Below are 15,111 nucleotides of genomic sequence, written 5' to 3' on the forward strand. Positions count from 1 at the left end.
CATCAGTTATAAATCAATATTCCATAAATACTACTTATCGCTCCTGCCGTTTTACGTGCACCAAAGTCTGACCGGTGGCGGTAAATAAGAAATCCTCTTCAGCCACAGCATTCCATTCCCAGAAAGTCACACTTCTAAATGTAGTCCACCATCCTAATTAAGTGTACAAAAATGCATATGCGAAGATCAAGTCTGCAAAAAAGATGCATATATTTGGGGAAATAACACCCCCACAAAGCATTGCATATGGGGAAATGGCTTTGCAAAAATGAATGTATTAGGTACAACCACATACAAAAATTACATCAGGAGAATTTTGCACTAAAATGCTGGTGAATACTCATGAGACATATTATATGCAAATTGAACTGAATTTCAGATTGGGAAAATGAGAAACTAAGAGAAGTTGAAGTGGGCAGATTTTCCTATACCTAGTAGCATCATGTCCTACATTCTAAATTTGAGTAACACATAGGCTGCCTTTGCAAATATATGCAATAGACTGTTGCAGAAGAGGTGACTATTACAGCATATTCTTATTAGCTGTACTTCTGAAGCTGAAGTCAACAGGAACAGCCATCCTAATTCTTCAGGGTGTGGGTACTGCCAACTCCTTGCATTTTAAGGATTCATGTGCACTCATTGCTTCCTTATAGTATTAGCTACCTGAAGAGTTTCTTTTGCCAGAATGCACAATAAGCAGCCGCAGGGTAGAAAGCCTCTAATATGGAGACTGGTGCTTTTCATCCTTCTAGTCCTCAAGACTTTAGTCATATGCGCTTATTCATTCTTGGAAGCATTGGTGAAACTCTTTATTCCGAAAAGGAGAAAATCTGTTTGTGGAGAGATTGTTCTGATCACCGGTGCTGCCCGTGGGCTTGGAAGAGCAACAGCCCATGAGTTTGCCAAACGCCAAAGCAAGCTGGTTCTTTGGGATATCAACAAGGTAGGTGTGTGCTATTATTCTACCCTCAATCCTGAGTACCAACAGGCAGTGGTAAATGTTGCAGTGCAGCGTCCCAAAATGCAGCAGATGTTTCAAATTATTACAGGGCTTGCCAATTTGCAAACCAGACCGAAGGCCACATCTTCACTATTAATTTAAAGCAGGACCATACTTTAAACAGCCACGGCTTCCCCCAAAGCATCATGGGAACTGCCATTTGTTAAGGATGCTAACAGTTCTTAGGAGACCCCTATTCCCCTCAGAGAGACACAAATCCCACAGTTCCTTGGGAAGAGTGGGGGGAGGCTGCTGACTTGGTGCCTGCATTGCCAAGGCTTCACAAGGCGCCCAGGGTTATCCCAGGTTGTTCCAGCAAGATTCCTGCTGCAGTGCCAGCCTTTGGCTTTTGACCAAGGAAGGGATACAATTGTTTGTATGGATATTTCCGTGTGTGTGTGTTGAAAATCCCTCAGAGTGTTTCAGACAACAGCCTGGTGCCCAACACCAGATGCAGCGCCGGATTTAGGGTGGTGCGGGCGGTTCTCCCGCAAAGGGGTGCCGAGCCGAAGGGGTGCAAAATTGAGACGACCCATAACTGAGAAGATTCATTTTGGGGTGCCAAATCTTGACCTCGCTCAGGGTGCCATACTACCAAAGATTACCAAAGTCTGCCTTTCCGGATGGAGATGATTCATTATTATGTGCTTAAAAATAATAGGAGACGAGGATTGGGGTGGGCTGAAGGACTGCTACACCTTGTTGCCTGCCCTAGAGAGAAAGAGAGAGATGTGGCCACATGTTCCCTTCTGCAAGCCTTTACCTCTTGCCTCCCGCTTCAGGTCTGCCTATCCCTCATTTATTAGCTGCATCCCTGGTAGTGCAATTAACACAGGGAAGAAGGAAGCTCCTCTTTGCATAATGGAAATAAATGCACATCCCACTGCTTATTCCTACCTCAGTTTTGCTTCCCTTCCCTCTGTTGTATATTAAACTATGGTTCATTAAAATTTGGCACATGCAGCACGACTTCCCTGTGTGGGTCTTTTGTTTATGCTGTGAATATGCTAACATCATACCTGTGGGTTATAGATGTTTATAGATGTTTTTCCCACCAGGAAGGTGTTGAGGAAACAGCTGAGGAATGCAGAAAGCTGGGTGCCATTGCACATGCTTTTGCTATGGACTGCAGGAACAGGACGGAAATCTACAGTGTTGCAGATAAAGTAAGATTTCTATGAGATGATTCCAAACTTTTTCCAAGCCTATTGGGACATCGTGGGGTGACCTTGCATACTCCCCAACACTTGGCACAGGAGGAGATGTATGCCTGTTTTGCATTAATTGAGCACAGAGCATCCAGAGTAGTGTGTAGCACTCAGAGTCCTGGACTTGGAATACAGAGAGCTGGGTTCAAATTCCCCATTCTGCCAGCCTGATCTACCCCACAGAGTTATAAGAAGAAAATGAGGATGAGGAACCATGCTTGCCATTCCTGGCAACTCAGAGGCTCAGCAGGTTAGAAACATCATAAATAAATGGGCCTGTGTTGGAAAAGCTGAGATTGTTTCACATGACATCCTCTTTCTTCCAACCTCATCAAATGTATCTTTTGAATTATTTTATTCAGAATGATAAAAAAAAATCACAAGAGTCGTATAAAACTTGATTGTAATAAAACCTTTATTCTTTACCAAAAAAAGAGAGAATAAAACAAAGTTTTTAAAAGTTTTTTAAAGCTATTTAAAACATTTTTTAAAACACCAACCATACAGTCTGCTAAAAACCAGATGTAAACATGTCAACATTCTACATGTCTGGATAGGCTTCTCTAAACAAAAGAGTTCTTAGCAGGCTCTGGAAAGAGTGCAGTGAAGGCACCTGCCTGATGTCAATAGGCTGGGAGTCCCAAAGTGTGGGAGCTGCCACACTAAATGATAGTTTTCTTACGAATGCAGAGTGGATATTGTGTGGCACCGCAGACCAAAGAGGTTAAGTGGGCATATATGAGGTAAGGTTATTTCACAGGGAAGCTGGTCGAAAGCTGTTAAGGTTTTTATATACACTAACACCTTCAACTTGCTCTGGTAGCAAATCAGCAACAAGTGCAGGTCTCTGAGCAGAGGAGTTCTACGCTGATAGGGTCTCGCTGCTGTCAGCAATTGCACTGCAGCATTCTGCACAAACTGCAGCTTCCAGATCAAGCGCAAGGGAAGCCCCGCAAAGAGTGCATTGCAGTAATCCAGTCTTGAAGTAACCAGTGCATGGACTGCTGTGGCCAAGCTTTCCCAGTTTGGGAATGGCTGTACCTGTTGTACAAGTCTCAGGTCACAAAAAGCACTTCTAGCCACTGGGTCTACCTGGTACCAAAGCCAGACACAGAAGTGCCCCTTGACTGCAAACCTGCTTCTTCGGGGAGAGTGCAGCAATCATTGTTGTCATACCAATTTCTCAGATGTGGGAACTATACACCCACAGTGCTTCCGGGTTGCCAAGATTCAAGTTCAGCTTGTTTCTCCTTATTGCATCCAGACACCAATCCAAGCATACTGATCACACCTTGACCCAAAACTCCTTCTCACTTGAATTGCAACTTATTGCCAAACTTAAAACCAATTGCAACTTATTACCAAACTTAAAACCATGGAGAGACCTGGTCTGAATAGAGACATTGGATTCTTATCTCATTATACATGATAAAAAACCATCTCACCCCTTGCTTTTTCCTGTAAGACCAATTGCAGTAGTTAACAGTCATCAACAGGTTTACCACACCTATCAGCCAATCACCCATTCCCACCACCCTTCTGAGTAATACCCCGCCCCACCCTCTCATTATATATAAGGGTCTGGTGACTTCCGTCTCAGTGTATCTGAAGAAGTGTGCATGCACACGAAAGCTCATACCAAGAACAAACTTAGTTGGTCTCTAAGGTGCTACTGGAAGGAATTTTTTTAATTTTTTATTTTGTTTTGACATTGAGGGAAATGAAACAGGATGGGTTGTTCTCTGAGTTGTGTGCCAAACTTTGGCTTTCCATGTGTCAAAAATGGAAGGTTAGATTAAGACACACGGCCAGTTATGGCTCTCTCCACCACCACTTCAAGGGACCCAGATGAAGACTGAAAGCCATCCTCTCCATCACCACTTCAGACAAAGGAAGGAATCAACCTCCAAGCTGGTGACTTTTTCGTCCACTTTTACACACGAGGAGGCCTAACTCTGGTGGGAAGTCCAGATGGAGGATGCATTTGGCAATTTTGGTTCCTCTTACGTTCCACCATTTGCAGGCTTAAGTTTATTTAGGGATTTTATTCTTGCCATTTGATTAGTGGTACAATTAGGTAACTTAAGACTCTAGTTCTTTCAACCCAGCCCCCCTTTAATGAGGTAATGTGTATTACTTCATTTGTTTCAAAACATGGTGCTCAAGATCTCAAAGGAGGAATGGCTCAAATTTAATTGGCTGAGTCGATTTTGATGGAACGTGAGGAGAAAACATGAGCAGAGCAGTTCAGCTGTGGAACCTCTTCCATAATCATTGGCCCTGCTGCCTGGGGCTGATCTTGTATTTGCAACAGTCACAAGAAGCATATGGCACTCGTTGCTTGACAGACCAACATGGCTACCTACCTGTCGCTTCCCAAGGCTTCATATGAATATTAAATAGTATTGGAGATCAGCCCCTTCATCTACGATCACGTTGTGGATGAGGATGGTCTAATAGTGTGCCAATCTGGCATTTAATAACAGCACTGAACTCTGTGTGAATTTCCGTAATTTGTGCTTCTAAATTTGTTATAGGTGAAAAAAGAAATTGGAGATGTGAGCATCTTGATAAATAACGCTGCAGCAACAAAAGTTGCAGTACTGTGTTCAACGAAGGATGAGCTGATCCAGAACATGTTTGACATTAACGTTCTTGCTCATTTCTGGGTAATATTACTTAATGAATTTATATCTGCTCCCCTTCCTCCCACCAGTCTCCTCTCCATTTTTCAGCCTCTGCCTTTCTGGCTTCCTTCTACCTGCTTCCTTTCCCTTTGTTTGTGACTCTCCTGGAAACTGAAGCCAACCATCGCTTTATTCTAAAGCTGTGTGCATGGCCAGCTCCCAACACTGTGGTATGATGGATGCATGGCGTCCTACTTTTTAAGTTCATAATGTGATATAGCAGCATAAAACGATTAAAAATTAAGCAATAAAAAGACAAGGTTAAAAAGTAGGGTGTAATGTATCCATATACGTTATGAAAACCATTCCTTTACCCTTCCTTAACGTTAAAAACCATGAGAGTAAATCAGCCCTAGATGTGTTTGGACTGCCAACTCCCATCACCCTCAGCAAGCATGGTCAATGATGGGAGCTGTAGTCCAGCAATGTCTAGAGAACACTACATTGGCCACCCCTTGGATTAATCAGTTACATGAATCTATTAAAAATTAGTGCTGGACTGACTATACCCCTCCTTCCTCTTTCATGGAAATGTTCAACACCCATGGAAGCAAATAATAATTGGAGACTTGTAGGGGATGGGGGATCAGGATCTCTAAAATGTTCACAAAGTATAAAACCTTCATTGCTTAGTCTAAGTACCAGCCATACAACAGTTCGATATGTTAGAGATTTCAAAGTGCCTACGTGCAGAAAGTCAGCTTATCACCTCTGTAGCAATTAACAGTTGGCAGAAAGCCAAGATCTGCTCTCTCTCCAGACCCTTAGCAATGGCCTGTGATTGGTCAATGAGTTCCTAAAGAATGAGCTCTGTGTGAGAGCTGTGTGGTTGGTTGGTTGGTTGTTAGTGGTGTACTGAAGGTTGAGAGAGAGAGACAGAGAGGAGAGATTTTATGTTTTGTTTCTTTTATTTGTAAAGTCTGCACATAGTAACTTATGGATACTAGTTGCTTCAATAAATACTGTATATAGTTATCCAAGTGAATTGCTGAGTTCCTGCATTGTGCTGTCCAGTTAATGCTCTACAGCCAGAAGCTTCCAGAAAACCTGCGGTTAACTCTGCTGTGTCCAGGACTACATTATTCCTGACACTAAATCTTAAGATGATAAAAAGTGTGGCACCACTCAAATGTGATTAAAACAAACTTAATAAACCTTAAGTTTCTGATCGTTTCAGTTTGCCTTACGAGGTGATCAAGGGTCCCCCCTTTTTTCCATTTCTTTAGCCCAGAGATAGTAAACTCTTCAAAATGTTGTTGGACTACAACTCCCATCATCCCTGATCATTGGCCATGCTGGATTGGCAAATGCTGCTATGGTCCCTTCAGCAAACAGCAGGTTACTCCCAGATTTTGGCACTCTCATGTCTTTCCTCTCAATCATAGTGCTAATATGAGACCTGAGGAACATTTGGCCCTCTGGGTGGTGATGGACTACAACTCCCATTGTCCCTAACCATATGATGTGATGTCTAGGGCTGATGGGAACTGGAGTCCAACAACATCTGGAGGGCAAAAGCTTCTCCAGACAGATTTCTGACTGAACATTTTGGAACCATTAGCTTCTAACTTTTCATTTTCTTTCTTTCCATGTTTTAATTTGGATTCAAGACAGTTAAAGCATTCCTGACACCAATGATTAAAAACAACCATGGACATATTGTCACGGTTGCTTCATTCGCTGGGCATTTAGGCGTTCCATGCATGGTTTGCTACAGGTATGAATCATTGTGATTTTATTTTATCAGGGTAGCAAGTTCAAGCTCAGCTCAAAAGGGGTCAGCAATTGTTGTACGTTTGGGAGACACTGGTTTAGAGGGGTGTTTAGCTAACATGGCAGATTCCTGATTCACATGGGAGAAGCACATGAGCAAAGTCCCAAGAAAGAGGCAATTTCAAACAAGAATTTGGCCCCTCGAAAATGGAGTTCTTGGTCCAAACTTTGCATGTCCTCCATGTTCCCAATCAGGGTCTTGGAGAATAACTTAGCTAATTAAAATAAAAACCAGATTGGTTTTCAGAAATAATAATTGTGTGCTGATTCGCAATAGGTCTTACTTTAAAAAAAGAAGGGATTACATTTGAAATGAATAAAGGGGTGTGTGTGTGTGCTTTTAAGGAGATGGGGGGGAAACATTTTGGATGCTTGTTATGTACTGAGTTGAATAGGATCCAAACTGCAGCAGTCTGATTGGTCCTAGAACAATAGGATTGAGATTGCAGCAGTCTGACTGGTCCCAGAACAATAGGATTGAGATTGCAGCAGTCTGATTGGTCCCAGAACAATAGGATTGAGATTGCAGCAGTCTGATTGGTCTGCAGGAGCCACCCAATCCAGCTCCAGGTGGAAGTGAATCCACACTCCGATTGGCATACAGGAGTATCCCGGAATTAGCCAATCACGTGGGGCCCATTGTGTAAATAGTGTATATAAAGCAAACGTTTTGGGGGAACTGCATTCCTCACTACTATGAGCTGAATAAAGAGCATGAAAGTCACACTGGACTCCGAGTATCTTTCAATGCTATACCATAATAAGCATAAATGAAAGAGTATCACAGGGTGGCGACCTGAAAATGTTCTCTCCCACCATTCTCTTCTGTCCTACGCAATGCCCTTCCCTTTGCTATTTGGGAAGCAGCAACCATCAATTGCTTCAGACATTGTGCAAAGACGTAAGACAGGATTCAGGGAAGGCGCCTCATCAGCAAAAGCCCCATGGAAGGACTTCCCAACTCAGAATACCCTGAAATTGGCTTGGAGAAAAAACCCAGAACAGTGTATATATAGGGAGGGAAGGGGGGAGGGAATTGTCCTGTCTAGCAAGCAGAAGTGCTTGCCTTTACAAAATGGTTGCCTTACCACAATGCTGACTTCTTCCCACACATTTTTTACATGGGGTTTCCCTGACCCATAAGACCCTGTTTCTAATGTTGTTTGAATTTCATTGATTTGAAGCTTATTTCGTTGAACGTGGGATTTTATTTGTTTTTACATGCTTTTATGCTGCTGTTGTAATTGTTTTATGTTTGTTTTAATGATCCTGTCGGTTTATTTGTTTTGTAAAACACCACTTACTGTGTGTGTGTGTGTGTGTGTGTGTGTGTGTAACTCGAAAAATTAGAATATCGTGGAAAAGTCCATTTATGTAAGCAATTGTTTTCATTAGCTACTGGAGTTTAATATATGAGATAGACTCATGACATGCAAAGCGAGATATGTCAAGCCTTTGTTTGTTATAATTGTGATGATTATGGTGTACAGCTGATGAAAACCCCAAAGTTATTTGGAGTTCTCATCAGCTGCACACCATAATCATCTCAATTATAACAAATAAAGGCTTGACATATCTCGCTTTGCATGTCATGAGTCTATCTCACATATTAGTTTCACCTTTTAAGTTGAATTACTGAAAGAAATGAACCTTTCCACGATATTCTAATTTTTCGAGTTTCACCTGTGTGTGTGTATATATGTGTGTGTGTGATTATAAACGCTTTAAAATAAATAACATGTGAAAACTAAGACATCTAGTTCCCCATAAACTGTGTCTAACCTCACCTAATGCCCCCCCTTAGTTCAAGCAAGTGGAGTGCTGTTGGATTTCATGAGAGTCTGAAAGAGGAGCTGAGCATTTTGAAAATGGATGGGATTGAAACAACATGCATGTGCCCGGTTTTTATGAACACTGACTCTGTAAAACTCCTTAAGGCAATGTAAGTGATAATTAAGGAGCAACTGTTTACCAGCTCCATCTGGTACACAGGCTGAGACCCTATCTGCCCGCAGACTGTCTCACCAGAGTGGTGCATGCTCTAGTTATCTCCCGCTTGGACTACTGTAATGTGCTCTACGTGGGGCTACCTTTGAAGGTGACCCGGAAACTACCACTAATCCAGAATGTGGCAGCTAGACTGGTGACTGGAAGCAGCTGCCGAGACCACATAACACTGGTCTGAAAGACCTACATTGGCTCCCAGTACATTTCCGAGCACAATTCAAAGTGTTGGTGCTGACCTTTAAAGCCCTTAAACGGCCTCGGTCCAGTATAACTGATGGAGTGTCTCCACCCCCATCATTCTGCCCGGACACTGAAGTCCAGTGCCGAGGGCCTTCTGGAAGTTCCCTGACTGCAAGAAACCAAATTACAGGGAAACAGGCAGAGGGCCTTCTTGGTAGTGGCACCCGCCCTGTGGAACGCCCTCCCACCAGATGTCAAAGAGAAAAACAACTACCAGACTTTTAGAAGACATCTGAAGGCAGCCCTGTTTAGGGAAGCTTTTAATGTTTAACAGACTATTGTATTTTAATATTTTGTTGAAGCCACCCAGAGTGGCTGGGGAAACCCAGCAAGATGGGTAGGGTATAAATAAGTTATTGTTGTTGTTGATGATGATGATGTTGAAGTTGTTGTTGTTATCTTCAGCCCTTCCTCTTGGGACTAGCTGGAGCCCAGAACCAGGGGCGGAGGAAGCGGAGTGAGGTGGGAGTGGATTGCCCCAGGTGTCACCACTGAGGGGGGTGACAAAATGCCGGGGGGTACTCACCGCCGGGCCTGCAGTGCACCCAAGCCACGTGTCTCTCCTGGGAGTGATGCGATGGCTTGGGTGCCCGCAGGCTCTGTGCTGCCCCAAATTGTCCGCCCACCGCTTCCCCCTCATCTGTAGGGCAGCTGAGTGGGAGAAAGCAGGCAGACTCCTCAGAGGCCCCACGGAGCATTCTGCCCATAGCTGTCAAGTCTCCCTTTTTTGCGGGAAACTCCCTTATTCCAAGCCGTTTCCCACTGCTATACCGGATTTTTTATATCCCTTACATTTCCCTTATTTCAAAGGGAATGTTCCTCTCCCCAGGCATGTCTCTACCCTGTGGTGCCAGTGGCGCGGGGAACCAGGGCCGGGCGGCAAGCTGAGTGTCCAGGAAGGAGAGTTGGAGTCTGGGGAGAGCAGAGCTTCTCCCCCTCCACAATCCTAGAGCGCCGCTGAGGGAGGAGGAGCCGGAGGAGGAGGAGAGTCCACCACCCACCCACCTCCCCGCCTGCGCAGCTGGAGGACCATGCTAGGGAAAGAGGCCACGCTTCCCAAACTTCCTGCCCCACGTTCCTCAACAGCCGGCTGCCGAGCACGCGCCAAGTGTGAGGAGCGAGGAGAGAGCCGTGTCAGAGACCCTTAAAAATCCTCCTGGATCTGAAAGTGAGCTATCGTGCAGCGCAGGAGAAAAACAGAGAGGTGGGCTCCGTGGGTTGCCCGTGAAGCCGCCTGGCCCTTTAACTCCAGTCAAATCCCACATATGAATGTGGGGAAAGATGATGGTGTGTAGCCTGGTGTAAATTAATTTGTAGCTTGGGGGGATTACCGCAGCGTGGACTGTCCCTGAGAACTGTAGACTGTCCCCGGGACAGGTGAGGGTGCTGATCCCTTATTTTCAAATCCGAAACTTGACAGCTATGATTCTGCCCCAGCTCGCCCCACCCTGCGGGCAGATGGCCTGTCCCTGGGACCAGGGCAAATGTGCTGCCCCAAGCGCCCAATCAGCTTGCTCCACCGCTGCCGAGAACAGAAGCATAATGGCATAAATGCTAAGCTGTGGTTCAGTGGTAGAGCTTCTGCTACACATGCAAACAAGCCTACTTCAATCCCCAACATCTCCAAATAGGACCAGGAGAGAATCCTATGTGAAATCCTGGAGAGCTGCTATCAGTATACCCAATAGTGAGCTTCACAGGCCGCTGGTATCACAGTTTCCTTTGTTCCTATGTAAGGCTTGTTGAGTAGAACAAGTCTCAAATGGAAGCACTGTTGCTTCATGGGACTTGTGTAGGAATACACCACAACACTTGGCTGTGGGTCTGTATGGTAGCCACTGCTGGATTTGGTCTTTGAATAAAGCAGCCTATAAATTGGAATGAATAAGCAAACAAACATTTATTTTCCATATAGCTTCAGGTGCCCTTTGGTAGATGTGGAAGACGCAGCCAAAGCATTAATGGAAGGAATACTTACTAACCAGAAAATGATTTTCGTTCCACAGTGTGCCAAATTTCACCAACTTATAAAGTAAGTGTAATGCATATAATGAAACTGGTGTTCTGTTTGTCTGGCTGTAAGCCAAGCTTTCTATTCGGCAATGCAAATTATTTATATGGCAAATGAATAACTGAAGAGTCAAGATGTTGACAAATATGTAGGTGCTAAAATAGGAAAAAAGTGGATCCATGTTACTACCTTTTATAATACACCAGGATAATTTGGGCTGATTACCTTGAGGAAATTTGACTGCTATCCCAGACAGGTGACATCCATGACAAGCAGTCGGGCGCGCCGCTATTCTGAGTGATTTAACAGATGCATTTTCTTTTAAAGGGTCAGACAAACAACAGCAATGCCCAATAGCCACTGAAAGCCTTAACCTCAATTTTTAAAGTCTTCCAAGTTGGTGGCCTCTTGTGGAAGCAGATTCCATAGTTTTAACTGTGTACCGTGTAAAAAAAAGTACCGGTACTTGCTTCTGTCTATTGTTGCTGTTGTTTGTCTGACTATCCAAAAGACATTGTTGTCGGTGTGTACAATCCCAGAAAACATTAGTTCCATTTTCTAAGGAATGTACAGTGTGTGTGCTGATTTGGAGTACAGTATTATCATTATTCCATGGGTATTCCTATTCCATTAGGACAAGTAAAGCACTGTCCATCAAGCTTAGTCTGCCCTCTGCTAGCCCCTGCCTGCCTACCTCCTTACAACCAGCCTAGAAGGTGGTACTGCCTGTCAGCCTCCTCCTCTTTTGCCTCAGTGTAGAACTCAGCAGAGAAGAGGATGGGCAAAACCATAATTAGTTGGATCTGCTCATCATTGCTGTTCACCTTCCTGCCTTCTGTCCTACAGCCAAAGGGGGCATCAGCCTCCACTGTCATTATTCCGCATTGGGTTATTATTCTTCCCATCGAAATGTCTAGGGTCCTAAAGAAAAGGAAAATGAGAAAGTCTCCTGTGGAAATATTATAATAACCTAGTGTATCTGAAGAAGTGTGCAAGCACATGAAAAATCTTACCAAGAACAAACTTAGTTGGTCTCTAAGGTGCTACTGGAAGGAATTTTTTAATTTTTAATTTTGTTTTGATAATAACCTAATGTTATTGTTTAGTTAACAAGAAATGATTTTAGCTGAATTAGATCCAGTTCTTATCAAATTACTCCAGAGTAAATGATTTTGAGTTGGATCCAGACTAATCATGTTTCAATCCCATTTAAATTAGTGGGATTTATGGCTAGCCTATCCCATTCATTCCAACAGCACTAAACCTTGAGGAACTTTGGATCCAACCCCCTTCATACGTTACTTTTGTTCTGTTTAATGCAGTGGGGGGGACTCCAAAGTGAATGTATAAATGATACAATAAACCCCTAGCACATTTAGAGTAAGGGCTTATGCCATAAATATCCTTAAACTGAACCCAGCTCCTTTGCTTTTACCTTACTCCTTTGCTTTTAAAATTATTTAATAAATAACAATAGTAACAATAATTTTAGTTCCACTTCTAGGTGGTTGCAGAAAAGCAAGTCCTCAGCAGTACCAACTGGTCTTGGTATGAGAGAGTTTTATTCGGGAGCGGGGGAAGTATTTTTACTCAAAAAAGTGGTTTATAATGATATATATTTTAAAATGCAAAAAAAAAAAAAAAATGAGGTCAATGTGTCTTTTTGTTTTGTTTTGTAACTCACTATTTACAATCAAGTGGTAATGAAATTTTATTGAATGAATGAATGAATGAATGAATAAATAGACAAATAAGCCATAAATGCCAGTGTTTTAAGATTAGACTGATTAGATTATAATTGCTGTGATCTTTCTTTGTAATTCTTAAATAGCTCTAACCATATAGAAGTGTTTTCTGTACCACTGTAACCCCACTCCTGCATTATGTCTTCTAGGTGTTTGCCAGAACGTGCTTACGATGCCGTCATGAATGCCATGATGTTGTTTCAAATTATTTAAATGATTAAATGATTGGTCCATTCCGCAATATGATGGAAATAACGTTTGTGTGCATTTCTTCTGTTCCATGAACAAACAAATATGCAAATTACTTTATTTTTTTCAATTCACAGAAGTGAATGTAATTTCTCCCCACTATTTTCTCACTGTTTAACACTTTTATCATGTGCTAAAACAGGTATGCTCACAATCAGATCGCACCTGCGGTCTCCTCCTGCTTAGCACCTTTATGCAGCTTATTTATTGCAAATTATGAACTGGCAAGACCTGAAAAATAAAAGCAAGTTCCGGAATAAGGGACATTTTAACTGCTATAATTTCTCATGGCCATGTTAAAGTCTTTGGGGTACCTGCTACATGCTATATTTCCTTTCACCCCAATAAACTCATTATATTAATGTCCATTGAGAAGCAAAGTCTTTATTATTGAACTGTTGCAACAGGGTGCTTCCTGTCACGCAGGAGAACAAAGAAGGAACCCAGAACAAAGGCGTGTCCGCTCTTATATAGATATTTGAAATTTCCCATGCTGGAGTTCAAGACCACCCCCAGAAACATCATACATACGTCACAGAAGAGGGGTGTATCCCAGAACCACCTTCCCCAAGACATCATACCTACATCACAAAAAAGGCGGTCTCCAACAAATTTCAACAGAAATCTGAGAAGTTTGTTTTTCTCCTGCCTGCCAATTTATATGACAATGTCTTATCTGATTGCCTTTCCTGGGTAGCCAGGCCATTCATTTGAGATGGTAATCACTTTTAATTCCTGGGACAATGAAAAGCTCCCTCACCCACTCCTTTCTTGCAGAGAACCATTTGGTAAACATTTGGTCAGTTTTGAGAGTCAAAATGGCGTCAAGCCTGTCTTCCTGTTCTGCTTCAGACATGGCCTATACCAGTGTTTTTCAACCTTTTTTGGGCAAAGGCACACTTGTTTCATGAAAAAAATCACGAGGCACACCACCATTAGAAAATATTTAAAAAAATAACTCTGTGCCTATATATATATATATATATATATATATATATATATATATATATATATTAAGACTGTTACAAATCTGAATCTTTATTGTTCTGAAATGCTAGAAACTTAAGACGAAACCCTCCAATTTTCAGTCTCAGATGAGGTGTGGTTCAATGCCCATTTCACATGTAACAAGGCTTCCTTTAAAAATAAAAGGGGAAAAAATGACTAAAGTTCATAAGGATGTGAACGCAACCCTTGGTTTTGACTCAGTTTTTGCAACATCACAAGATCCAGCACCTTCTTCAAAGCTGCTCTTGCTATGATGCTTGGCGAACCTTTTGCCACTCCACAAATTCATCAAGAAGAACAGGCCATGCCCCATCTTCATCATAGTTGCTAAGATCTGCATGGACAGTTCTGCTGAATTCTAACACATTGTACCACTGATCTTTGTTAATTACTCTGTATTTTGACTGCTCCAAGTATTGGTAAAATATTGAAAACAGAGGCCACGTTCTTCCAAGCAGAAGAGCTAACATAGATTTTGCAGTGTCAATATCCAGACTTCTCTGGTCTTTATCCCTTGCAAAATCAAAGGCATATCTGTAGATATTCTTAAATGTTGAAATATCATTCAGTTGCGAGCGCAAAAAATCAAATTTACTCTGCAGCTTTTCTGTGCAGTCACATTGTAATGAGGTCATCCCCTTTAACCATTCTTCCTTTGTAAAAAATCCCATGCTTTCAGCCTCCAGTTTCCAGGCTAAAACTAGCATAATAATATTTTCAGGTTCAACGCCAATGTCCTCACAGAATTTCTCCATTCCTTCTGGCCCTACCACTTCATCCTCACCTGCATATTCATAAAACCAAGCCAGGCACTTCTTGCTTGAAAAATGCTCCTCACCGCTTATCACTTTACTAGAAGCTTGAGACCTGCAGTAGCTGCTGATTTTGCACTTCTTGAGGCCCGTCTCGTCCCCCGCCTGCCCCGAGGATTTGCGCTTCTTCTTCACGGGCATCTCCCTCGGTTCGCCCCGGACGGGGGCGCGGAGGCGGAGGGCCGCGGGGCCCCTCGGGAGGGGGGAGGGAGCCGCCGCCTCTTCCTTCCCTCGCAGCTGAGGAGGAGGAGGAGGCGGAGGAGGAGGCGGAGAAGCTGCCGGTGCCGTCGCGGCTCTTGCCTTCCTTCCTCTCAGCTCGCCGCCGCCGCCGCCGCGCCTGGTAGATTCAGGCGTGGGAAGGGGGATAC

At 43.1% G+C, this 15,111-nt stretch overlaps 2 protein-coding genes across 2 annotated transcripts; one reads left to right on the forward strand and one right to left on the reverse strand.

Annotated features, from left to right (window-relative positions):
- Positions 1-650: 650 nt before the first annotated feature.
- On the forward strand, positions 651-12,887 carry LOC117052605 (estradiol 17-beta-dehydrogenase 11-like). The gene is made up of 7 exons (XM_033159573.1): positions 651-946; positions 2,062-2,169; positions 4,749-4,880; positions 6,509-6,615; positions 8,476-8,613; positions 10,834-10,950; positions 12,824-12,887. Exons 1-7 carry the CDS (start codon positions 689-691, stop codon positions 12,885-12,887), a joined length of 924 nt encoding a protein of 307 aa, XP_033015464.1. The 5' UTR covers positions 651-688.
- Positions 12,888-14,025: 1,138 nt separating this feature from the next.
- Positions 14,026-14,884, reverse strand: LOC117052896 (DCN1-like protein 5). The gene has a single exon (XM_033160255.1). The coding sequence runs from the start codon at positions 14,882-14,884 to the stop codon at positions 14,180-14,182; it is 705 nt and encodes a 234-aa protein (XP_033016146.1). The 3' UTR covers positions 14,026-14,179.
- Between the last annotated feature and the right edge of the window lie 227 nt (positions 14,885-15,111).

This window comes from Lacerta agilis, chromosome 9 (assembly GCF_009819535.1).
Source record: "Lacerta agilis isolate rLacAgi1 chromosome 9, rLacAgi1.pri, whole genome shotgun sequence".
NCBI lineage: Eukaryota > Metazoa > Chordata > Lepidosauria > Squamata > Lacertidae > Lacerta > Lacerta agilis.